Here is a 26,435-nt window from a genome sequence, read left to right on the forward strand (position 1 = left end):
GTTTGTTTTATTTTTCGAGGAAGGGTTTATCTGTGTAGTCCTAGCTGTCCTGGAACTCGACCTGTAGACCAGGCTGGACTTGAACTCACAGAGATCCATCTGACTCTGCCTCCTGAGTGCTGGGATTAAATGCATGTGCCACCACTGCCAACAAGATAAGTCTTTTTAAAAAATATATAATAAAGCAAAAAGAAAGAACTGTTTATTCAGTTCAGATAGGGCAGTAATAGATTAAAGAAATGATTCCTCTACAAGGAAGTGTTAGCAGCCTCTTCATGGTTACCACAGACTTAGCTCTCCCTGGATCGTTTCCCTTAGTTTTTTGGCATGGTTAGCTGTCTGTAAGTTCTTACTCAATGAAGGCAAGGGCCATGTCAGCCCCAGAGGAAACTGCTTCATGAACAACAATAATGAACAAGGTTAGGCTAAAGTTTAGAAACCAGGGCAAGTAGTTTCTTCAGATAAGCCAACACTGAAGATGTGTCCGGAGTTGGGCCTGGACTATTATCTTTGATTATGATTTGTTCTCCAGCTTCAATGAGGTCTAATGGACCCACGAAAGCATATAAATACCATGTCTACACAGTGTGCAATGACAAACACCACCAAACTTCCTAACTAGGGGACAGACACGTGGACCACACAGGGACACAGAGAACCAACGGAGGTGGGGAGACGGATGGACAAGGATGGACAGGGATGGACGACACAGAAATGAACCTAAACATACACAGTCCACAGAGGTCTCACAAGCCTGCCAAGAACACATCATGGAGACATTCTCTTCAATGGGCAGTGCTGGGAAAACTGGATATGCCCACATATACATAAGAATGAAAATGGACCCCTATTTTATGGCACCCACAAAAATTAACTGGAAATGGATTAAAGACTTAAATGTAAGCCTGAAGTCATAACCCCCCCTAAAGAAAACAAAAAGAAAAGTTCCTTGAAGTTAGTCTTGCAATAAACTTTGGGGCCATGACACCCAGAGCACAAGCCACACAAGCAGAAACAAACAAGTGGTCTGCATCCCACACTGAGCTCCTTCCCTCCCAGCCCTCCCAGCTGCCCAGCCCCCAGGACCAAGCACGTCACTTGCCTTGGGCTAATGAGCAGAAGGTTGTGGCGAAAGCTATACCTAGTAATTAAAGTGAATCAAAAGTCACACAGTCCTGTGGCTCCCCAGCACCGCCTGGAGTCTAGAAAGAATCAAATATTAATGAAAGCGCTGTGCAGAAGACGCCAGTGTTGTGTCCACCATATCTGTGCTGCTTTAAAGAATTACATGGGGCTCTGGGGATATAGCTCAGTTGGTAGAATAGTTTGCCTAGCATGCTCCAAGCCCTGGCTTTAACCTCCAGCACTACATAAAACAGGTGTGCTGGTGTACCTCTGTAGTCCTAGCACTTGGGAGGTAAACAGAGGAGGATCAGAAGTTCAAAGCCAGCCTCAGCTACATAGAGAGTTCTAGGCTAACCCGAGCTGCATGAGACCCTATCTCAACCCAAAATAGGGCTAGGAGAGGGCCTCGGGTAAAGTGCTTGCCACATGGACACTCCTGCAGGGAGGAGATGGGAAAACCCTGGAAGCTCTCTGGGCAGCTAGCCTACAAGAGACCTATGTCAAACAAGCTGGGAGGTAAGGTCCCATACCTGAGGTTGTCCTGACTTCATGTGTACCATGGTATGCATGTGTCCAAATTCATACATATAAACTTGTATGTGTGCATATACACACAGACATAAGGATTTTTAAAAAGCAAACAAGAAAACATCAGACACCCTAGCGTGAGCATGTTTCTGAGAAAGCCCATCTGAATTACAGAATAATAATAATAATAATAATAATAATATATTATTATTATTATTATTGAAACAGTTGCTTAGTTATCACTAAATGGATGAAAGCCTGGCCTTTGCGTCTTCATTTGTCTGTACTTTTCCTGAAGGATAGAGAACAAGTCAATATCCTTAATCTTTCCTCTTGCATCCCTCTGGACTTCCACAACAGCAGAACCTCTCGGGACAGGGCCCTGCACCCAGAGCAGGGCAGCTATCTGATGGTAAGGCTGTGCTCTAAGCAGGAGTGAGCATCTGGTAGGAGCCAGACTGACTCCTTCAAAGACCTTGGACCACCTCACAGAACCCAAGTAAATACCATGATCAATAGGATCACACCTACACCAGGACTGGTAAATTACAAAGCTCCTGACTCCGACTCTAATTCTTCCTCTGTTGAAATCTAAAGCTGACATCAGCACCTAGAAGGTGGACTGAGGACCACCGCCCCCCTTTATCTGTCCCTTTCCCAGTGAGACCACATTGAGTAAACCCCCTTTCTCTACCTTTTAGTGTTACTAATCTCTTTCATCTAGGGTAGATGGGTGACTCATCTTTTTGGGACTGCTGGAGCCCAGACTCTTGCCCTAGAAATTCCAGTGATATCTTAACTCAAACTAACAAAATAGTGCCTAAATACGATACTTGATGACTTTGTGTTATGGAGTAAAAACTAAGTCACCAAAAATCATCCTTTTCCAAGTGTGTTGACAGATGCAGATGTTGCCCTAGATATTGCTGTTGCAGGACTTAACCCACTCACTCTCTTTTCATCAGCTGCCTTGGGGTAATCCATGTCAATTATATCACACACACACACACACACACACACACACACACACACACACACACACACACACACACACCCCTACATGGGTAACAGCTGGAACCACTTAGGTCTAATTGTTTCGACTCAACTGCAGAGGAGGTGGTCAGAACCACTTGGAATGGAAGGGTGCTTCCTGTTTTAAAAGCATTTCCTGTCTCTTTTCCATCATTAATGCGAACATACAGACATCAAGAATCACTGGAGGGCTGTCTATGTGCACATCGTCAGTGCATAGAAAACAGTGTCAGATTCCACATAAACGCACAGAGAAGTGAGCTGACATGCATCTTTCTGGGCCTAAATGCAACTAGTGGCAGTCCCCAGGGCAGCCTACACTCCTGGGGGGAAAGGCCTTCTCCAACAGAGTGTGGTTAGAGAGCACTTGAGGTAGACGCAAATAAGAAACAGTGCTGGAGAAACCCAAATAGCTGTACAGGCCAGACAATGAAACTTGAAGGAAGCAAAACTCCCTGGGTGGGAAGCAGTGGGAATTGATGCTAAGATCATTTAGAATAAATAATGGGAAAGGAACAAACATGTCTAGAGTGTGTGCTGAGTGTGAGGTCCTTTCCTATGGCTGTGCACATTTGTAAAAGTTTAACATAATAGGCATTCCATTACAATTCTGCTATTCACACATATGTAATGGAGAGCTGGCAGGCCCTTCACTTACATGTTCACACAGCCACTGGGTGAAGCAACGGCCCACATCTGCAGGAGGCATACCCAGACAACTTTCTGTTTTTAATGTAGCTGCATAGTTTAGGAACGTGGAGCATAAATGTGGAGGTTGCTTGGGGGCAGGAGGGGGAGGAGTTTCACATCTCCAGCTAGAAAAAGCTGGAAAATGGGAAGGGCCTATGAAAAGAAAAAAAACTTGGAAAAACATGTCCAGGAAATAACTCAATCTATTTACAAGAGAGGTGGAAATTGACTTCAGAGGTAAATCTGGGGCCTGACTGAGCATCTGAGCAATACAGGCACCCAGATCCTGCTGCCCCAAAGCACTGACACCTCACTTGGTCCACACGGTAATTAAAACCAGAATGAAAGCCTACCATCCTAGTCTTCATTTTATGTCTGTTTCCTTTATTTTGGCTCAGATTCCGCTTGACTCTGCTACATAACCCATCTCATTCCCTCCCCTTCAAGGCTCAAAGCACAGAAATAGGCCCTTGTCCTAAACCTGCAATCATCTTCAGTTCCTAGAACAGAACATCTCAATACAGTGCCCCCCTACACACACACACACACACACACACACACACTCCCAGATGAGGACAGGTATCCTTGAGGGTCAGGCTGCCACCTGGAGCAGAAGTGAGCATCTCTCTAGGAACATTTTGTCCCCTCAAGCAATAAGTTGTTCTTTGGGACCACCTCCGAGTATTCAGATGATAAAGGAGACCTTATGAATACTTCGTGCCCTAATTCCCTCTGTATTAAAGCCTAAAGCTCCAGCCAGTAGCCCAACTTGGGGTCACTATTCCCTCTACCTGCTCCTCTTCTCAACACAGCCCCCAATTTGTTTACTGCCATTACTGGCCTGTCTATTTGGTATCAAGACAGGTGGCCAAGTCTCACTAACGGGGGCTGCCAAATCCCTGGCTTTTACCCTAAAAACTCCAGTTCCCGTTCCCTCTGGTCTGAAGCAGTTTTTGCTCCGACCACTCATTAATATTTCTGAGGGGAGTAGAGCACCCTCTTCACTCTTGGCTTGAGAGAAAAACAAACTCCAGCTCCTCACTTGACTGAGACCAGATACTAGTCGTGCAGAACACCACTCCAGCGCTCCAGATTGCAAATGTTTTCCATTAATCCATGAGCCAGAGAAAACGGCTCCAGCTTAAATTAGAAATAGAAACAGAGGGATTACCAATAAAGACAGGGACAGCCCTGGGTTACAGGCACCATTTGGTTTTGTTTTCTTTTGTTTTTGTCTCAACCTAACCCAGTTCATCTCTAATGAGTTTGCACCGATTGTTCATCTCTCTACCAAGGATGACCTTCCACACTTACAAATGGTTGTTAGCCAGGCATGGGAATACAGCTCTGTTACCCCAACACCAGGGAGAATGAGGCTGGAGGAGTGCTGTGAGTTCGAGACCTGCATGGGCTTCATAGTGAGTGCCACCCAACCTGAGCCACAGGATGAAACTCAAAAGCCGAAGAGTCAAGGTGTTGATTACCAAAGAAGAGATGACTAGACACTGGAGAAATGGCTCAGTGGTTAAGGCCACTGCCTACTCTCCCAAAAGACCTGAGTTTGGTTCCTAATACCCACGTAGTAGCTCACAACCAGTTTTTTTTTTTGGGGGGGGGGTGCCTTCTCACCTCCACAGGCACCAGGCAATCATGCGGTACACATACATACATACATACATACATACATACATACATACATACATAAAGGCAAAATGCTCATACACATAAGATAAAACAAATTAATCTCAGAGAGAGAGAGAGAGAGGTTGCCTTGATCCTTCCACTTCTAGAAGACCAGGGAAGAAAGGACAGGCCCTGTTCAAGCCCTCATCTCTAGGGAGAGAAGTGTGTTTCCTTAGCTCTAGGGTGTAGACACCAGGACCTCACCTTGGAGCCTGTTACTACAAGAGGTCCTTAATTCTAGCTTCATTGAGGGGGCAAGAGTTCCAGACTTGACACTTTCTTCTTCTTGTTGTCTTTCCAGGAGCCTCGTCCCCAACAAAAAAACCACAGCTGACGAGAAAAGCTCTTCTTTTTCATTGCTTTTTTATGCAGATCACATAAGGCTATTTCCATCATCTGTGTAATGTACCGTGAGCACGTCACCCCCAAGCCCCACCACCCTCTCGCCTCTCACCCATCTTCTTTGTTCCATAGATAGTTTTGCTTCTGCTTTAATGCCTGCCATCTCATCACATGGGGGGTGAAGCAGGAGAATTAGGACTTCAAGGTTATCCCCGACTACATACTGAGTTCAAGAACAGCCAGGGGTATATGAGACCCTGTCTCAAAAAATTCAAATAAATAAATTAATATGGTGGTAAGGATGCTGTCCTAGCTAGGTGATAAACACCAACCAAAGCAACTTGGGAAAATGTCTTAGTTAGAGTTTCTATTGTTGTGAAGAGACACCATGATCATGGTAACTCTTACGAAAGAAAAACATTTAAGTCTCAGAGGTTCAGTCCATTATCATCATAGCTGGGAGCATGAGGGTATGCAGGCAGACATGGTGCTGGAGGAGTAGCTGAGAGTCCTACATCTTTCAGGCAACAGAAAGTCGACTGAGACACCAGGCAGTATCCTGAGCATAGAAAACCTCAAAGCCCACCCCCACAGTGACACACTTCCTCCAGCAAGGCCATACTCACTCCAACAAAGCCACACCTCCTAATAGTGCCACTCCCTATGCAATTATTGGGGCCAATCACATTCAAACTACTACAGGGGAAAAACATTTATTTGGGTTAAAGGAAGAAATCACAGTCCAGATCACAGTCGGGCCTTGAGGGAAATCAGGGCAGGAACTCAAAGCAGAAACCTGGAGGCAGGAACTAAAGCAGAGACCATGGATGAATAGTAATTACTGGCTTCCTCCCATGGCTTGTTCAGTTTGCTTTCTTATACAACTCAGGACCGCCTGTCTTGGTGTGGCATCACCTACAGTGGGCCATTCCCTGTCAACCATTAATCAAGAAGATGCCTCACAGACACACCCACAGGCCAATCTGATGGAGATAATTCCTCAGTTGAGATTCCCTCTCCCTAAGTAACTCTAGTTTGTGTCAAAATTAACCAGCAAATTATCCAAACAGGGAAGAATAAATTTCAGATATGTACTACAGCATGGATGAATTCTGAAAACACTGTGCTACACCATAAAAAGTCATTCCCAAAGAGTATACAATCCGTTCTTCAGAAATATCCAGAAAGGGACATCCATAGAGAAAATAGACTGGGATTCGGGGAGGAGAATAGGAAGTGTACTAGACAGGATTTGCCTAGGGGCTGATAAAATCATTCTAGAACTAGATATCCATAGTGGTTGCATAATTCTCTGAACAGACTAAAAGTCACTGAATTGCACATTTCTATTGTTGCTTTGTTTTTTGAGACAGAGTCTCCCCATATAGCCCATGACATCCTCCTGCCTCAGTCTCCGAGTGCTAGGATCACAGTAGTCACCATACCGTCCTTGGCATACACTTTCTTTATTGGAGAGGGGACACTCATGTACCATGGCATGCCTGTGGAGGTCAAAGGACAATTTTCAAGAGTCAGTTCTCTCCTCCCATCGTGTGGTTCTAGGAATCAAACTCAGATTGTCAGTCTTTTTTTTCAATTATATATATATATATATAATTTTTAATGTCGAATGTCATTTCTTGAAGGGGGTAGGAGGTCTTAAATACAGGCTTACAGCACAATGGGAGGACCCCGGAGGGCAGAAATTCGCTACTGATGTTTTACACAGATTGTCAGTCTTGATGGCAAGAGTCCTACAGGCTGAGCCATCCCACTGGCCCAAATCACGTAGTTTTTTAAAAGGTAGATTTCTGACAGGTGTAGTGGCACCTGTCTGTAATCCTAGCACTTAGGAGGTAGACACAGGAAGATCAGGAGTTCAAGGCCAGCCTCAGGTACATAGTGAGCTAGATGCCAGCCTGGGCTACCTGATGCTCTTGTCTCAAAAATGGGGAGGCAATATGAATTTTTCTACACATGAATTCTATCTCAATAAAGCTATATATAAAAAAACAAACAAAAAACAAAAAACAGAAGTCAGCCATGCTGGATCAAGCACTTGGGATGCTGAGGCATAAGTGTTGCTATACATTTGAGGATGGTCTAGGCTACATAGTAAATTCCAGGCCAGCCTAGACTATAGAACGAGACCACTTCTCAAAAAACAAAACAAACAAAAAATATTAAGAGCTGTAATAGGTATAGAAAACAAGGGAAGGAAGATGTACAAAGGGCTCAGAAGAAGGCTCAGGGGCAAAATGCTTAGACCCAAGTTCAGATCCCGGCACCACATAAAAAGCCTAGCATGGCAGCTCCTGCCTGAGACTCCATGTCTCCTTTGAAGGGGTCACTCCCGCGACAGCAGGAGGAACTCTGTAGCTTGCTGACCACCGACTTCATCAAAACATTTTTCATTGGGTTAAAAGTTTATAAGAATGGACTTTTAAATGTGTTACTAGTTCCCAAATTAATTTTGTTATATTTTATTTTATTTTATTCTGGGACTTGAACCCAGTACCTCATCCATGCTGGGCAAGCACTCAGCCACTGAACTATCTCCTCAGTTCCCCTAAATGAACTCAAAAACAAAACTCTACATGTGTCTTGTAAAGAGTAAAAAAGTTTAACCTGGATATTTTCAGACTAGGATCCAATAACCATTTCCAGGAAATGCCAGAATGGAATAACAAGTTAGACTCTAGGACAAAGAAACAGTGGAATGCAGGCCTAGCACATTCTACAGGACAAAAGGCAGTGGTTTTTTAACAAGCATGTGAACAAAAGGAGAGACAAGCAAATGTCATGTGAGATTGTTTCGAATCCCTGGCTTAATGAAGTTTTAGCTGTAAGGGACAGCTTTGGGGGCATTCGAGATTTAAGTTGCTTGAGCATAACTTGGTGGTAGGGAATCACTGATTTGGTTAAGTGTGGCAGTAGTATAATGGTTATATACGAGAACATTCTGGGTTTTTTTGGGGGGGTGGGGTTAGGACTTTGAAGCTGAATATCAAAACCTGACTTCTCAAGGTGAGTACAGTAGCTCTCATATAACCCCAGTATTTGTAAGACTGAGGCAGGACCACCTGTTAAAAACAAAAGTTAAAAAATAAATATATTTAAAATCCTGATCTCTTCTCCCACTATACCAACCTCCATACTGAACAGCAGCTGACCCTGTCCTTTTTTTGGACAGTCACTCCTAATCTGTCCACCAAATAACATGCTGGGAGTTCCACACGGGTTGGAGAGAAGGCTCCGTCGGTTAAGAGCACATACTGATCATGCAGAGGGCCAGAGTTTGGGTCCCAGAACCCACCACATGCAGCTCATAACTATAACTCCAGCTCCAGTGGATCCAATACCCTCCTCTAGCTTCTGTGGGCAACTGCACTCACTAGCGCGCGCGCGCATGCACGCACATGTGAGCTCACACAAACACCCCACACATAAATAAATAAGTAAATAAATAAATAAATAAATAAATAAATCTTTTAAAAACTAAATGGCAACAAGAATAAGGGGAGGGTCACTGGGGAGATGGCTCCGTGAGTGGAGAACTTGGCACACAAGCCTGAAAGCTTGAATTCAGATCCCCAGAACCCATGAAAAGTCAAGTGTGGTAGCAGCACGACTGTAACCACCCCACCCCACCCCACCCCACCCCACCCCCATCCCCACGTCAAATCCCTGCGTCAAAAAGGGAAGCAGAGACAGAGAATGCCCAGAAGCTCGAAGCCGGCTAGCCTGGTGTACACAGCGGTACACAACAAAGAGGCCCTGCCTCAAACAATGTGGAGGGAGAGGACCCATACCCTTGACCTCTGACCTGCACATGTGTGCCATGCGGCATACACAAAGATTAAAAGACAGGGGAGCGCCGGGCAGTGGTGGCACATGCCTTTAATCCCAGCACTCGGGAGGCAGAGACAGGAGGATCTCTGTGAGTTCAAGGCCAGCCTGGTCTACAGAGCGAGTTCCAGGATAGACACCAAAACTACAGAGAGAAACCCTGTCTCAAAAAACAAAAAAAAAAAAAAAACAAAAAAAAAAAGGAGAGAGAGAGAGAGAGAGAGAGGCGGGGGAGGGGGGAGGAAGCCATGATCTTTTAAAGTGGTAATCGCTGCTGTTCTTGAGAGTCACAAAACTGGGCAAAGATCCTGAGACAACGTGATGAAGGTCAGGCTGTCATCATGTGGCCACAAACCCACCTGTGAGAAGTCACCCACCAGGTCACTATCATTCACCTCCTATACACACTGCTCCTCAAGCAGTTTCTGGGGAGCTGGTCCATCACTTCCCACTCACTAGCTCATCTCTCTCTCTCTCTTTCTCTCTCTCTCTCTGTCCCCCTCCCCCGAACTATGTAGACCACACTGGCCTCAAACTCAAGAGATCTCTGCCTGACTCTGCCTCCCAAGTGCTGGGATTAAAGGCATGCACCACCACCGCCAGGCGCCAGCTCATCTCTTAATCCAGACCTCTCTCTACCTCCACCTCACCATGCACCTGACTGGATCCCACTTCCAGAGCCCACAGGAGCAGGTACCCAGGAGTTATTTGCTGCTGATATGTCATGAAGATCAGGGTTTATTCTGGATACCTCAGTGAAATGAAACAACCATGGAAATCATCCACCCTGACGGGGAATGAATAGTGGGAAATGCTAGCAAGCATCAGTGTTACTGTAGTGGTGCGGTGTCCATCAGCCACGGTGCCGCTTGCCTCGTTATGTATTTGAAGCATAACAAAAAAAGAAAGAGAGAGAGAGAGAGAGAGAGAGAGAGAGAGAGAGAGAAAGGAGGGAGGAGGGAGGGAGGGAGGGAGGGAGGGAGGGAGGAAGGAAGGAAGGAAGGAAGGAAGGAAGGAAGGAAGGAAGGAAGGAAGGAAGGAAGGAAGGAAGAAAAACAGAAAGAAAAACAGAAAAAGTAGAAAGAGAAGGGGAAGGAAACTAAATCTGCCTGAGGGCAGTTAAGTGGCCATTTGGGGCCTGAGAACCAAGAGCTTTCAGGGGCCGTGCAGCTGCGAGCAGCTGGATTGCAGGATCGCACCGCATGCCACTCCTCACTGTGGCCCCAACACATGTAGCCTAGAAGACTGTACAAACCAAGAGCTAATGAGACAGGAAGGAAGAAGGAGAAAGGCGGCACCAAAGACGGCAGGAGATGAAGAACACCGGACTAAGAGCTAGAAAAGACAGACGTCCACCCGTGACAGCAGACACGCCCTTGGTCATAAGTGTTTCCTGCTTTGCAACTCTGGACCACCCAGCAGCTCCTGCCTGAGCCCCCTCCCGGGGCTGCTGAGAATATCAAAGGCACACAGTACTAACTAGCAAGCCTTCTGCTTCCACCAGCACAGAGTCTGACTCAGCCTTTGGCCTTACCTCACCACACCCCTCACCTTGACCTTGGCAATGGGTCTCTAGCCCTGGAATTCACTTCCCCTCCCCTCCTCTCCCGCCTCTGAAGTTCCTCTTCCTAGATGGGAGGCATTCGTTTTTTAGAAAACATTTTGTAAAACACCACTTTCCAGGGGAATTTTCAAAGAGACCTAGACTACAAACTGCCTTCTTCCCCAGCACACACATCCAACAATAGCTCCCACAACTCCTAGCACACTGTGGCTCTCATTTCTTCTATTCCTGCCACGCCAGTCCTTATTTTTTTTCCCCCCTTTGGAGTTTTTTGTTTTTGTTTTGTTTTTGAGGGCCAGGGGCATTTTGGAGGTGGTTGTTTTTTGTTTGGTTTTTGGTTTTTTGAGATGAGGTCTCATCATGTAGCCCAGAGGCTGGCTTTAAACTTGCAGCCATCCTCCTGCCTCCACCTTCTTGAGCGCTAGGAATACAGACATGCACCACTTTGCACTGCTTTTTTTTGAGTATTTTAAATGAAATCCTAGACACTTGAGTATCCCACCCGCCAGCATTTTGAGCACACTTAAACTGTGAGGCCCTGCATTTGATTCTCAACACAGCAAGCAAGAAAAAGAGAAAAGAAGAGTTTGTCTGGAGAGATCGTTGTGTGGCCAGATTGTTTTAATCAGGCTCCAACAAGGATTAAATTCTCTGAAGTCTCTTTTGAACTTTTACAGGTTCTCTCTGCTTCTTTGACTCCTATGCTATATTATTTGTTGAAGAAAATAATATCCGAGGCTGGAGAGGCGGCTCAGCCAGTAAGCACTTTTCATGCCATCGTGAGGGCCTGAGGGCAGATCCCTAGCACCTACCTAAAAGCTCGAGCTGGTAATGGCAGCTCTGGGAGGTGGGACAGGGGGGTTCCTAGAGCTGCCTAGCCAGCCAGTCTGGTCACCTGGTAAGCTCCAGGTTCAGGAGACACTGTCTCAAAAAAAAAAAAAAAAAACAGCAGATGGAGAAGGGATTGAGGAAACACCTGACATTGACCTCTGTGCTGGGAGGAAAGGGGCAGGGCCCCAGAAGACCAGGCCATGGAAGAGGATGTCCCTAGCCACAGGCAAATGTAACATACTTTAATGACTCCAGACAAGGGGCCACCACACAGACCACTAGACAGAAGACTCCTTCAGGCACCCAGGCACAAACCAACACATGACCCACACACAGGCAGGCACAGGCGTACATGCAGACCTGACAAGCCACACTAAGGTAAACACACTGGACTACAGACAGACATACAGACGGGTTGGTGAATACAAAGGTGGCAAAGACACACGTGACCCTGACCTCAAAGCCATATTTATACAAAGCTAACACAAAGGTGGCATTCTGCCAGGAATAGTGTGTGTGTGTGTGTGTGTGTGTGTGTGTGTGTGTGTGTGTTTGTGTATAACAGTTTACATCACTGTTTATTTTGGGGTTCCCAGACATCCAGTGTCAGCCATATTTATTGACTCACACCCCCTCCCATGTCCAATATTAGCCATCTTGATCCACACCAGGTATCCATATCAATGTCATGTTGTCTAAACATAAACTGGCCCATACAGCCCCCTGTTCCCTACACTCTGACCTACACACACACAGACACACAAACACACAGATACACAAACACAGACACAGTCATACACACACACTCAAATACACAAAAATCATGTCATTAACCTACTTAGAAATGTCACGTGGTTCCCCTTTGTTTCATAGACTAAAGTAAAAAAAATAAGAGTCCTGACAGTCATTTGTGTATTAGTTAACTCCACAACACTCACTATGTCCACCTGTACATACATACACATACCTGAGTGTTGGGAAATGGCTGTCATATGACAGAAAAACCTTGTCCCCATGGGGCTCAGACTAACTGGGAAGACAGGCCATAAACAAAGGAACAAGTTGACTGGCAGAGCAGGTGAAAGAGACACTGTCATGTAGTTATCTCCTCCCAAAAGAAATGTCCCAATCCAGAGGAAAGAGAGACTCTGCAACTTACAAGGTTCAGCAAATTCAGGAAACTTACAAGACTCACAAGACCCCCACCCCCAAGCTTATGTAAACAGTAAACAATTCTATGAAGCAGCCTGGAAGTTGTGTAGGGGGCTCCAGGGATGCAGTTTTTGCAAGTCATCAACCATTCTGAGGAGGGTTTTTTGATGACTGTTTTTGAGTCACCCATGCTTCTGCAAGCAACCCCCAAAACTGTTTGGTCCACTAAGCTAGTCTTGGGTGGAATAATTTCTTTGGTCTATTATAGGTGCTACATCTGGAGAGGGGACATTTGTTCACATCTTCCCAGCATGCCTCAAGGAGTGGGCAAAGATGGAACCCTCTTAGAAAAGTTACATGAAAACTGCGAGTTAGTGGCAGAGTAAGGCTCCTCTGGGAGACAGCATGTGTGTTCCTCCAGACAGAAAAGAAGTGCCAATAGCTACATCGGGCCATTGAAGTGAAAGTATTTGCCACTCAAGCCTGGAGATCTGATTTTGATCCCTGCAACCCACAGTAGGAGAGAATGGACTCCTTATGCCTTCAGTGGTAATTGCATACCCACATTCACACATGCATACAAACACAGATAATAATAATAATTAATAAAAATTTAAAAGACATGCATGGAATGGGTCCAGAGAGAAAGAAGGCAGAAGTATAGAGTCCACACTGAGAGGGCAGGCAATAGCATGGCAGCTAAGAGCCTGGCCAGGCTGGTACAGACTCACTGGGAGCAGTGTGAAGGTCATGAACTACAAGTGAAAAGCACGAGGCTTGCTGGCTGGGACCCAAGAGGTCTGAGTTACAAGCTCTGTGGACTGCAGTCAGCCCCTGCCAAGAACATTCAAAGCTCCCATTCCTGGATCTTGACTGTGTCTCACAAGGAGCAATATCTCCCCATCCTAACCATGCCCCTTCCTCCTACACTTCCACGAGCAAGCCTCCATCATCTTGTGTCTGCAGCTATGCTGGGGAGCATTTCCAGAACTCTCCATTAGCCTAGGCCCTGCTTCAATATGGTCCCACCCTGAACTTCTGCCTGGGAGCACTCAGCATGTGGCAATGGTCCTGTTACCAGTGTGAGTATTGGCTGAATGTCACCTCCCTCGTGACACCACACTGTGAGCATGGAAAACTGGTCTTATTTTCCATCTGTAATAAGCCTCACACTGTGCCTAGGGTATTAGGAAATTAATTAAAGCTGGGGCACACCTTTTTGCTCCTAGCACTTGGAAGGCAGAGACAGGCAGATTTCTGTGAGTTCCATGTGAGTTGCAGAAGAGACCCTGTCAACAATAACAACAGCAGTAATAATAATAAATCTATAGAATGAATAGATAATGGATCTTAACATTGGACTAGTGCATGTACATGTATGTATACACACACACACACACACACACACACACACACAGAGATGGGACTGAGAATATATGCTCAATTGGTAGAATGTTTGCCTAGCAGAAGACCCTGGGTTCAAACCACAGCACTACATAAAGTAGGTATGGCAGTGCATGCCTGTAGTACTAGCACTCAAGAGGCAGGAGCATCAGGAATTTAGTGTCATCCTTGGTAGACATATTGGGAGTTCAAAGTCAGTTCGGGCAGCAGAAGACCCTAGTTCAAAATAATAATAGTATTAATGTCCTGAAAAAGTAAATGCAATTATCCATTGGGTTACTAAAAATACAAGTCTTTATTTCTGGATTTTAAAGCAGGGTCTTAGAACTCTAGGCTATCTTTGGACTCACTGTGTAGCCCAAGATGGCTATGATGCCTCCTGGAGTGTTGGGATTACAGCTTGTACCACTATGCCTCACTTAATAAAAGAAGTATCAGAATAATGATTTGGCTTCAATTATAAGTTGGTCACTATAACCAGTCAATTGCATTTCAGCCCCTGCTGGAATTAATACTCTTTTGTATTCTGAGAGTCAACCACAGTCACTGCTCAGCCACTTGGAAACTTGGAGAAAATGAGAAGCAGGTGCTTCTTCATCTAGGAACCACAGTCCCGGGCTAACCCTGGGTGATCAGGGCTTAGGATGGATTCAGCTGCCTTCCTCCCTGGGCCAGAGTCTCTGTGTTTGGAGCAACCTGAACTGTTTCAGACAGTAGTCCATGAATGTCCTGTGTGGTAGCAAGTGAAGCAACGCTGTTCATGAACAACATGTGTGTTCATGCATATGAGTGCATATGTGTATACTGGGATAACAGTGAACAATAATTTTCTGTGTGTACATGTATATAGGTGTATATACACTATATATGTATGTATACATATGTGTGTATATATGTATGTGTATATATGTATATATGTGTATATATGTATGTATGTGTATGTGTGTGTGTGTGTGTGTATATATATATATATATATATATATATTCGTGTGTGTACAGACACATGCATGTAAAAGCCAGAGGTCTGTGTCAGGTTTTCTTGTTCAGTCACTCTCCCGCTTATTTTCTGAGACAGTGTTTGTCCTTGAACCTGGGGCTTGCTGAGGAGGCTGGAAACGCTGACCAGAAAGACCCAGGAATCCTGCCTTTGCCTCTGTAGTGGTAAGATCACAGGCATGCTGCTATGCCTGCCTTTTCTCCCGTTCTGGGGGTTCTGGCAGAAGCGAACCCAAGTCCTCACGCTTGAATGGCAAGCACTTTAGCCAGTGGTACATAACCCTTTCGATGCTAAAGATATTCTGTTTCCAACCACACGAAAGACTTCTTTCAACAAAACAGACTGAATATATTAAATCATAACTAATTTTCTTACCCATCTTTATTAATCACAGACTAAATAGTCACTAAAATCCTGTTCTAGAAATTATTTCATTGCTTTACATACCCAGTGAGGGTGGCCAGTTAGCATGATAATGAGCATGCAAACGAGACAACATTCCAATTGAGGGCAGGAAATGTTTTCATCTGAACAACAACAGTTTTGAAAAACTCTCATCAGCAAGGCTCTGAAATTTCAATGGCTTAGTGCTCTGGGTGGGGCTTAGATCCTGGATGTGATCTGGAAAACAGCTAGATTTATCAGTTGGACTCTACTTATGACCATTTAGGGCCATTCCTCTGGAGAATCACATTCATAACGCAGGGATTCTGCCGAGATCCACAGGAGGGCACTAATATCCAGCATGGCTCCTGACTCTTCCAGAATATATTCCCAGCAATACTTTCCTTCCATCCTTAAACTCAAGGTCTGGATAGTCACGTGACCAGCCCTCAGGCATTTTGGTTTCAGGAGCCCTTTAAACCCTTAACTGTTTTTAAAGTTTCCCAAAGTACTGTAATCAACATTTAATCATGAGAAAGTAAAGCCAAGAGCAAGTTAAATACTTACAACATTTTGATATTTATGAATATTTAACATTTAATGAATTTGGTACATGGTAACAGAAACAACATTATTTTAATGCCAGTGATTATATTTCCAAACCAAAAATACTATGAGATTTTGCTTCACATTTTTGAAAATCAACCTCATGTCCAGCTAAATGGAAGGCAGCTGCTTCTACATTTGACCTGTGGGGACAGACATGTGTGTAGCATGCAGCCCCTAGTGAACTCTGCCATACATTCCTGGGCAACTAAATTAATAAAAACAAGCAGTTGGGTTTGGCAGGATGGCTCAGTGGGTAAAGGTTCTTGTCTCACAGCCTGAAGTCTAGAATTACTTGAATTCCAGCCCTGCAGCCCACAGTAGCAGAAGAAAACTCATTCCCAAGGGTTACCCTCCAAGCTCTACACATGTACTATAGCACATATGCCCACACATCCAATTTAAAAAAAAGTTTAATAAAATAAATAACAGGCTGGAGAGATGAGGCAGCAGTTATGAGCATTTAACCCAGGTTCTATTCCCAGCACCCAGATGGGATCCCTAGTTCTGGGGAATCCATTGCCCTCTTCTGGCCTCTTTTGGTACTGCACACATGTGCTGTACACTCATACATGCAGACAAACACCCATATACTTTAAAATACAAATAAAGGAAAAAAGAAGAAAGCAAATAACACCTTAGCATTATTTAAAATAATGCTTGACCTTCTGAAGTCCTTGTACTTAAGGGTCCTGGGGCCATATTCAGGAAACTACCTCCTCGGGGCATCATTTTCCAGAAATTCCCTGTTCAGCTTAATTTGTTTGCTTATTGAGACAAAGTTTCTTGTACCCCAGGATATCCTCAAATTCAAACTGAGATTCCAAGCCTACCCCACCACCTCCAGCTTATTTATGTATTTATTTTACTCTTCCCCCTTATAAAGCAGTGTCTCCAGACTTCCACTTCCTGCCCCTGACTGTTGACTGTCTGCTAGACACAGGACACTCTCCATTTGGACTCCTTAGTGGCTTCCAGCACCAGAGTTAAATCAGGCTACAGCCTCTTGACCCTGGCTTTGTCTGCTCTGTCTGCTCTGCCTGGTCTGCTGCTTTGCTTGTTGGGGGGGGTTATAAAATCACGGGATGGGGGGGGGCAACCGGAAGAGTCAGTTTTCTCCTCCCACTATGTGGGTCCTAGGGACAGTAGCACTCAGGTCGTCAGGTTTGGCAAGTAAAGCGCCTTCCTTTATCCACTCAGTCACCTCACAGGCTATTTTCTAGCTTTTAAAGACAGAATTTAAAACCCCATAGTTCAGGCTGGCCTAACTCCTGGTCCTCCTGCCTTTACCTCCCAAGTGTGGGATTTTAGACAAGTACCACCATGGCCTCTGCCTACCTTCTTCCTGCCCCGTGTAGAATCTGGCAGATATCTATTGGTTCGCCTCTCAGATCCACCCTAACCCGTTGCTGGTGCCACCTCTACCCTTGGTACTTAAGTGGTTTAAAAGGAAACAAGATGGGCCGGGATGTGATGCAGTTGGTAGAGTGGCTGGTTGTCTTTCATGCAGGAGGCCCTGGATTTGATCCCTAGCTCCCCACCTGGGGGGAGGGGTGCTGAGAAGGAGGGAGAAGCCTGAATACTACATTAAAAAAAATGTGTATATGTTTCAATATTTTGATGTGTGTTTCAACAAGTTGGTTTCTTTGGTAAAGTGGAGGATTTTGTGTGTATTTGAGAGCATGCTAATGTCCATAGGCTTCTCTAGGCTTCCCACGGGCGGGGGGGGGGGTGGGGTGGGGGGACGGACGACGACAGGGCAATCAGCCAGCAAAGGGTGAGAGTTCTTTGTGGGTGTGACTAAGGACCCATTCTTTCCAGGCAAAGCTGACAAGCTGCACGTGGGTGTTGCCCACACTATCTGCCCAGGCCAGGCTGGGAGCAGAGGCACTCCCCCGCAGGACAGGCCCCAGCCGCCGTTTGTACGGTCCCCCCACTTGTGGAATGCACACAGCTCTATATCAAATCCACATGGTGTGCCGGAGCAGCACGAAAGGGCTTGACCAGGCAGACAGCGCTCCCAGGCCCTGCCGGCACTGGGAAGGTTCGAGCGACCGAAAAGGTAATGCGGGTCCCTCTCCTCATCTGAGGCCCCTGGGTGACATCCTCAGCCACAGGAAATTGGATCACCGGGGCGCCCTGAGTTCCCAGCCCTGACCTCTGGACTCTGAAACGAGCCCAACTAAGAAGGAAATATCTCTGCCAAGATGTAGTCAGAACCCACGCACACAGATGCAGGGGCTGTCGCTGAATTCTGGGGCGGGGCAGCAGGGTTCCCTTGCCCTTTTCCCTGACTCTGCCGTCGGGCAGAGTCCCTCGGCGCGCACACAGGCTACGACCCAATTCTGGCCATTGCGCAGCGGGCTACCGGGACAAAGGCGAGAGGCACACAGAACAGAGAAGGAAAACTCCACCCGAGGTCCCCAGGTCCAGGCAGAGCGCTCACAGAGATGGATGGATCCAGGAAATCGATGCCACCCTAGACCTCGCGTGCTCCTAGGGTGACAGCAACAGACCGGCAACGGGGATCCTCTAGGCGCACAGACCCAGCGGAGCTCCCCGCACCCGGGCAGCTAGCTCTAGGGTCTCTGCGGGCGACGCCCAGCTCCCACATCCGTCTCTCTGGACTGGCGCCCCCAGCGTACCCTGGTATTGCTCCCCGCCCGGCCCCAACTCACATAGACCGACGTGATGTCCGAACGGTCATAGAAGCTCAGCTCTCCAATCAGTTCCAGAGCGGGGGACACGATGTCGTCCCCGGCCTCCAGCTCTAGGTCCCCCTGAGCAGGGCCGAAGGGGAAGAGCTCCTGACGGCTCAGGCAGCCTCCGGGCCCCGCCAGCAACAGCTGCAGCAGCAGCGCCCACATCCACGCCACCGGGCTACGGCCGCTCGCGTCCAGCATGTTTCCCAACTGTAGTACCGCAACCCGGGCGGCTCCAACTCAGGCGGAGGAGGCGGAGATGTAACCCGACGCCCCTTGGCAGCCCCTCCTCGCCTCCTGCCTCCCGGCGTCCCCACCCCGGGAAATAGGGGAGGGGAACCGAGGGGCTATCCCGCCCGCCCGCCCCCCCGCCCGCCCCGTCCACCAATAGCTGCGAGTGGGAGGAAGAGGGGCGACACCGAGGTCCCCGGCGCAGCAGTGGGCGTTGGTTCCCTGAATTCCCGACCCAATCCGACGGTGGGCTGCCATCCAGAAAGAAGGGATTCTGCAACACCATTCTGCAGTCAGGCTAATTCCTGGAGAGCGGACAACCAGGAAACAAATACTCTGGAACCAGGGACAGCCCACCCCAGTGAGGAAACTGGGCGGGTGCTGGGATTTAGCAAAAAGGCCTGAGAAATGTGTGTGCCTTTACTCATCCAATCATTCATTGAGCATGTTTTGAGTTCCTAATTCTGGGTTCCTTGAGTTATGGGATTCCGCAGGAAACAGGAACCCACACCTGCCAGACAAAGTCACAAGTGTGGAACACAATCCAAAGTCAGATTTGCTGGGGCCCCAAGCCATAAAAACACATTGGGACTGGAGCAATTGGCCAGAGAAAGCTTCGCATGGCATGCTGGGAATCAAACCAACCAGGTCTTCTGGAAGTAATGCAGTTTCATCAGGGTGGTCCCGGGAGGTGGAAGGCAAGGGGGAGGGGGGCAGGCTGGGTTCCAGGGACCTGGTCATCTCCCCGCAGAGAATTTGGGATGAATGATACAAATAAAGCTGAATAACAACAATTATTCTCAAATCTGAGGATCCGAGCGCTCCTAAGACTCAGAGAACCCTGGACAGTTGTTGATAAAGAGGCATGGGCCTTTTAAGTGATATTTCAAATCAGCTGTTGATCAGCAGTTTGGCACTAGGTTAAATGAAAATACAGGAAGAAGCCACTAGAACAACCTTGGTGGGGACTAGAGGTGACCGGTGAGGTGGCTGAGAGAGAGGGGAATTAATCTAATAGATATTAGAGTGAAAGGAAGAATGGGCATAGAAGAAACGAGGTTAAAGTTAAATTCCACCTGAAGACTGGAAACCCAGCGCTGGCTTTGAGAGCAAGGAAGAGGATGCTGGCTGGGGTATGGGATATCCGACCCTTGCCTCAGAGGGGTCAACAGGATGCCCCTGTTTCCTCTCCGCAGATGAAAGTAAAGGCCTGGAACCTCCTTTAGTTCTCCCAGTAAATGAAAAAATTATGTGTGATGTGATTGACGGAGAATGTGAGCCTTGAAACAGCAAAATCATGAAGAAAGAGGCAAATGGAATATGGCTCCTGAGCATAAAGTTATTGATCTATGTGTGTACGTGTGTGTGTGGGGGGGGACTTTCATTTAAACTCTTGAGTGGTCAGCAGTAACAGATATCAAGAGACACCCAGCGTTCTATGGGCATTATTTCCTCTTGGGTTTACAATAACAGGTCTTCCTGCTGGCTTGTGCTAGACACCTTACCCAGCTGACCTATCTCTTCAGTTCTGCTTATGCATACACACACACACACACACACACACACACACACACACACACACCACACCACACCACACCCCTTCCCCAGCTTGAGGATGAAACCCAGGGCTTCATACATGCTAGGCACGCTAGGCAGTCTGGCCAGGCCCTTATTTTGTTTTGAGACAGGGTCTCGTTATATAGTCCAGGCTGGCCTTAGTTCACGGCAGCCTACTAGCCTCAGATGCCTAAGTGCTGGAATTATGAGAAGGAGCCACCACATCCAGCTGGCTACTAGTTTCTTTGCAGTGTGGGGACTCAAACCCAGAGCTTTAGACAGTTCAGGCCCCTCCACCTGTGTTGTTTACACTGCACTTAAAACATTAACATCGACATTAGGTTGTATCTGTGCTGCTATACCCCTCGCTAAAGAGGGATAGTGTTGTCTGCACGGCAGTCTGTTGTCAGAGCCACTGTGCAGCCCTCTGAGCCTGTCTGTACACTCAGATATATTTCCTAGCTCCCTACTAACCCTATGCCATCCATGCATAGCCTGGCTGATGTCTGAGATCCTGGCCTGTTTCAGTCACAGAACTTCATATAGGGGCCTGGGTTCACCTGCACAGAGCACCCATAACCCCCCCCCCCACGTCACTGAGAGCCAGTAGAGGCCAAGAAACTGAGCTCACCAGCCTTTGCCTGCCTGCGACTGCTCTTTTTCCTTCAAGCCCCATCCCAAGCTTGTCACACTGCAGGGCTGTCCTGAAGCTGTACTCAGGGCCTGGAATGCGCTTATCCCTCTCGCAGATTCTCTCCCTTTTTGGTACTCAGACAGCTGCTGAAGCTCCCATTGGCCGGTGGAAATTTTCTTGGTGACTGTAGGAGCGGAGCCTGTCTCCTCCTCTTCCCTCCCACCCCCATTAACCAGCGGCACAAGCATGGCGAGAAGGCAAAGTTTCTGTATCCCTATCATTTGATTGGGATATTTGCAAGGACAATCAAGGAATTGTTATGAGGGTTAGGAAAGGTCATCCCTGAAATCAGACGGGGCTAGCCATTGAGCGCATAATCCAGTTAATGCTAGGCTACCTTGATTATCTGAACATGTTGTTTTCCTGAGGCTGATTATCTCAGCATCTCCTGGGAAGGTACCGTGAGTCAGATACCAAGGCCACGAATACATAATCCCTTTTATGAGAAACTGACAGTATCCTGGGGGAGAAAGGCAAGATAATGGCCCAGCAAATACACAAAAAGTGAGGGGGGAAACTGCTTGTGGGATTTTTTTGCTTCTGCTTGGTGCTCTCTCTAGCATGGAGCCTAGTGCTGGTATAGTCAGAAGCCACATGGTGGATTTGGGGAGTCACATTTGTAGGGGGGAAGATAACTCACCCAGTCTCATACAGCTAGTGAAAGAGCAAAGGTTCAAACCTTGCTTTGTCTGACCCCCCAAACTGATACGCCATCTTGCCTTCCCACAGCTGTTAAGGTTTCTCCAACCTAAACACCGTTCCCAGTCTCTCTCTGCACAGTAGATGCATTTGGTCCGGTGTTTAGAGCTAAAAGCCACACTCTATTTATGTGTGTTTATGGTCCCTTACTTCATCAGCCTGCACTGTAAACTGGCTGTCACTATTTATAGCCCTGCACTCACTTCACATTGCCCAGTCCCTGGGGGATGTGATTCTGCTTCTGAGTCTCCCGCCAGGACCCTGTGGGCTGTGTTCTTGCTCCTTTAGGAGTTATGGTCCCAGATATTTCTTATAATCTTCATCATAGGAATTTCACTTCATAAACTGTGCTTTGAACATTTTTCAAATGTTTATAAAGGCCAGGTGTGGTGATACACACGTGAAATTCCAGCACTTGAAGGCAGAGATGGAATCAGGAGTTCAATGTCATCCTCAGCTGCGTAGTGTGTTCAATGCCAGCATGGGCCAAAACAACAATGTTTGTAATAGGGCCATCTTTTTCTCTAGTTGTCTCTGTGATCTCTCTCTCTCTCTCTCTCTCTCTCTCTCTCTCTCTCTCTCTCTCTCTCTCTCTCTCTCTCTCTCTCTCTCTCTCTGGAGCAAGGATCCATGCCTCAGCTATAGGACACTGTGTGCACGTGAAAAGAGTTAACTGTTTGAGACCTCAATAGGCCAGATCCGATGTTAGAGGCCTGCAATCCCAGCACGTGGGATGTAAAGACAGGAGTCCAAGGCCATCCCTGACTACATAGAAGGGTTTGAAGCCAGCTTAGGCTACATGAAACCCTGTCTCAACAAGCAAAACAAGGGGTTCAAGAGGTGGCTTAGTAGGTTAAAATGCCTGCAAGTATGAAGATAGGCGTTGTGAGCCCCAGAACCCACATGGATGCCAGTTGAGTATGGTGGCCTGCTGGGAATTCTAGCCTCTGAAGAGAGAAACAGAGGCTCCCCAGAGTGAGCTGTCGAGTAAGCCAGATCAGTGCACTCTGGATTTGACTGAGAGACACTTCCTTAATGAATAAGGTGAAAGAATAATTGAGGATGATTCCTGGTATTAATCTCAGACCTCCACATGTGTGTGATGTAAGCATATATGCACCCATACATATGTGTGTGTGGTGATATATTGTGTACTCCAATATATTGTGCACCCTAGTAAACTTATCTGGGGATCAGAGGACAGGGCCAGCCTCTAGATTAGACATAGAGGCCAGATAGTGGTGACACACACCCTAATCCTATCACTTTAGGGGCAGAGATTCATCTGGATCTCTATGAGTTCAAGGCCACACTAGGAACAGAGTCAGGCAGTGGTGGCACACGCCTTTAATCCCAGCGCTTGAGATCTCATGCTTTTGCTTGGAAAGCACACATGCCTTTAATCCCAGGAAGTGACATGGCTGAGTGGGGACCGGTGTATAAGGCCTGAGGAGACAGGAACTAAGCAGCAGTTCAACTGAGACCCTCAGGGGTGAGGACTCGAAGCTTTCAGTCTGAGGATTCCTGGAAACAGGATCAGCTGAGGAGTTGGCAAGATGAGGTTGGTTGTGGCTTGTTCTGTTTCTCTGACCTTTCAGCTTTCACCCCAATATCTGGCTCTGGGTTTTTTATTAAAAGACCTTTTAAGATTTGTGTTGCAATTCATGTTACATGTGTGCCCATACATATGCTCCTACACATATAAAACATTCATATGCACACCCACATGAGAATGAAAACAAGAAAAAAATATGAAACTTTAATAACACTGTTTTGTTCTGTTTTGAGGCAAAATCTTGTTATATAGCTCTGGCTGACCTGTCTGATACTCATGTAGCCAAGGCTGGCCTCAAACTAATAGCAATTGTCCTGTCTCAGCATTCCAAGTACTGGGATCACAGGGGTATGTTCCCATTGCAGGCAGCAATGATGCTTTTAAGAATAATTTGATAAGGGCTGGAGAGATGGCTCAGAGGTTAAGAGCACAGACTGCTCTTCCAGAGGTCCTGAGTTCAATTCCCAGCACCCACATGGTGGCTCACAACCATCTGTAAAGAGATCTGGTGCCCTCTTCTGTGTACATAATAAAAAAATAAATTAAAAAAAAAGAATAATTTGATAAGTTCAGTAGCAATGTGGACCAGGGGTGCAGCTTCATGATAGAGCATGCATTTAGCATATACAGGGGTCTTAGCTGATCCCCCCAAATGTAAACATTTCTTTTTAAATTTAAGTTAAAAAAATGAAGATGGGCATAATGGTCCATGCTTGTGATTCCAGCAGTAGGGAGGTGGGAACTAGGGAGAAAGATCCTGATGTTTGCCCTTGGCAATTTCTAAGCCAGTAAGAGACTCTATCTAAAAAAAGGTGGGGAGCTGGAGAGATGATTCACCAGTTAAGGGTGCCTATTGTTCTTGTGAAGGATCTGCATTTGATTCCCAGCATCTACATCTGGCAGCTCACAGCTGTCTAACTCTCCAGCAGATATGATTCTATTCTCGTCTAGCTGTTGTTTACAAGGTCTCAGAGGACTCAGAGACAGTGTGCTGGCAGTTTTATGTCAACTTGACGCAGGCTAGAGTCAACTGAGAAGAGGGAGCCTCAGTTGAGAAAATGCCTCAGTAAGATTGGTCTGTGGGCCAGCCTATAGAACATTTTCTTAATCAGTGATGGATGTGAGAGGGTCCAGTACATTGTGGGTGGTGCCACCCCTGGGTGGGTGGCCCTGGGTGCTAAAAAAAAAAAAACCAAAAAAACAAACAAACAAAAAAAAAAAAAAAAAAAAAACAGGCTGAGCAAGCTGTGAGGAACAAGCCAGTATGCATGATTTCTCCATGGCCTCTGCATCAGTTCCTGCCTCCAGTTTCCTGCCCTGTTTGAGTTCTTGCCCTGACTGCTTTTGATGATGAACTGTGATATGGACCTGTGAGTAAAATAAAACCTTTCCTCTCCTAATTGCTTTTGGTCATGGTGTTTCATTCATCAATTGAAAGCCTCATGAAGACAGTTGAATCACCAAGAGTCCCATCATTGGAGTGCTGACCCTCAGCCAACTTTCCACTTCTTACACACTTTAACACAACCCCTCCATCCCAAGCCCACAAGCAGCTGGGAGTGGAACAGGAGGGAGTGGTGGCGGAAATTCCAGGTGAGGATCTGTGACACCTTTCCCTCCTTCTAAGAGGTAATATTAACAGTCCTATTTACCACCACTATGGGCACAGCTGTTTAAATGTCTATCATGGTATCATTTGCTTACCTTGTTGCCATGGCTACAGAGTCAAAGTAGTCTGTGGGTCACCAAAACAATCTCAGCTCTCTGTTGGTCAGGGGTTACACAGTCCCATGAGGCCTAGAGGACCTAGTGAGTTCAAAGCTCTATGAAACCCAGTGTGTGCTGTCAGAAGCCTTAGGCTTTTGACGTGTCAGATGCTGAAGTCATGGCCAGTTCCGAGCTGGTTTACGACATGCTGTCGTCACTCTTACCTCGAAGGGGACCAGGGTGTGCATTACATCTGTAGCTTCTGGCTGTGTCAAGGCAGGGTGGAGATCTGTTTCCTGCTGTCACTTGCCCAACCCTGGAGCTCTTTTACAGAGACCTCTACTCAGGCAAAAACTGGATCCTTGGCCTTATGGCCAAGCACCCTAAAATAATTTCAGGATGAGCTGGAGTAAAGTAGAATTGGAGTTTATTAAAAATAGAAAGGCACTCGGAGAAGAACAGGGTGAGCTAAGGGCAAGAGTGTGGGCTTCTCACAGGAATCTCACTTATTGGTCCCCAGGTGGCCGCGTAGAAGATTCTGGAAGCTTTTGGAATTTTGTTGTTCAACAGGTTCCAAAGGGGCCCTCCCCTCCTCCATCTGTTTCTCCTTTCCAAAACTGAGATTAGAGGGTGGCCTTCAGAGGTGACTTGTAAGTATTACAATCTGATAAGATAAAACCAGGAGCCACTAGGATTACGTAAGGGTTTGGGGTTGGGACGTGCGTGTTCTTTTTACTGTAAATGCAGTTGCTAGGGAGATGCCTGGAAATTGCAGGCTGACAGCTGGGAAGGGCGGAAGGCCTTAAGCTAATGCTGCTAACTGTGCTGGAATGCCCTCTTCTCAGCAAGAGGCTTCTGGTGTGCTCCAGAGTGAGCACAGGCCCCCTTCCTTTCCCAGCTTCCCTACCCCCATGAATCCTCCCCACCCTGTGCCGTCCCCACTGCCTGGCCCTTCCATGAATATGCTTCGGAAAATCAAATTCTAGCGGGAGCCATGTCCCAGCTCCTGCTTGAGTTCTTCCAATGGAAAGTAATTAAGCACTCATCCAGTTCCTTCATTCACCCGGACCTACTGTGTGCTTGGCATTGCTTCCAGCAGGCAT

General features: G+C 46.7%; 1 protein-coding gene across 1 annotated transcript in view; it reads right to left on the reverse strand.

Annotated features, from left to right (window-relative positions):
- The window catches only part of Nid1 (nidogen 1), an 80,584-nt gene extending 61,372 nt beyond the window's left edge, over positions 1–19,212 (reverse strand). The window contains exon 1 of the mRNA XM_028859783.2: positions 18,866–19,212. Within this exon, the coding sequence (XP_028715616.1) occupies positions 18,866–19,090 (225 nt within the window). The 5' untranslated portion in view covers positions 19,091–19,212. The remainder of the gene's footprint in view (positions 1–18,865) is intronic.
- Positions 19,213–26,435: the final 7,223 nt, after the last annotated feature.

The sequence above is a fragment of the Peromyscus leucopus genome, chromosome 5 (genome assembly GCF_004664715.2).
Source record: "Peromyscus leucopus breed LL Stock chromosome 5, UCI_PerLeu_2.1, whole genome shotgun sequence".
NCBI lineage: Eukaryota > Metazoa > Chordata > Mammalia > Rodentia > Cricetidae > Peromyscus > Peromyscus leucopus.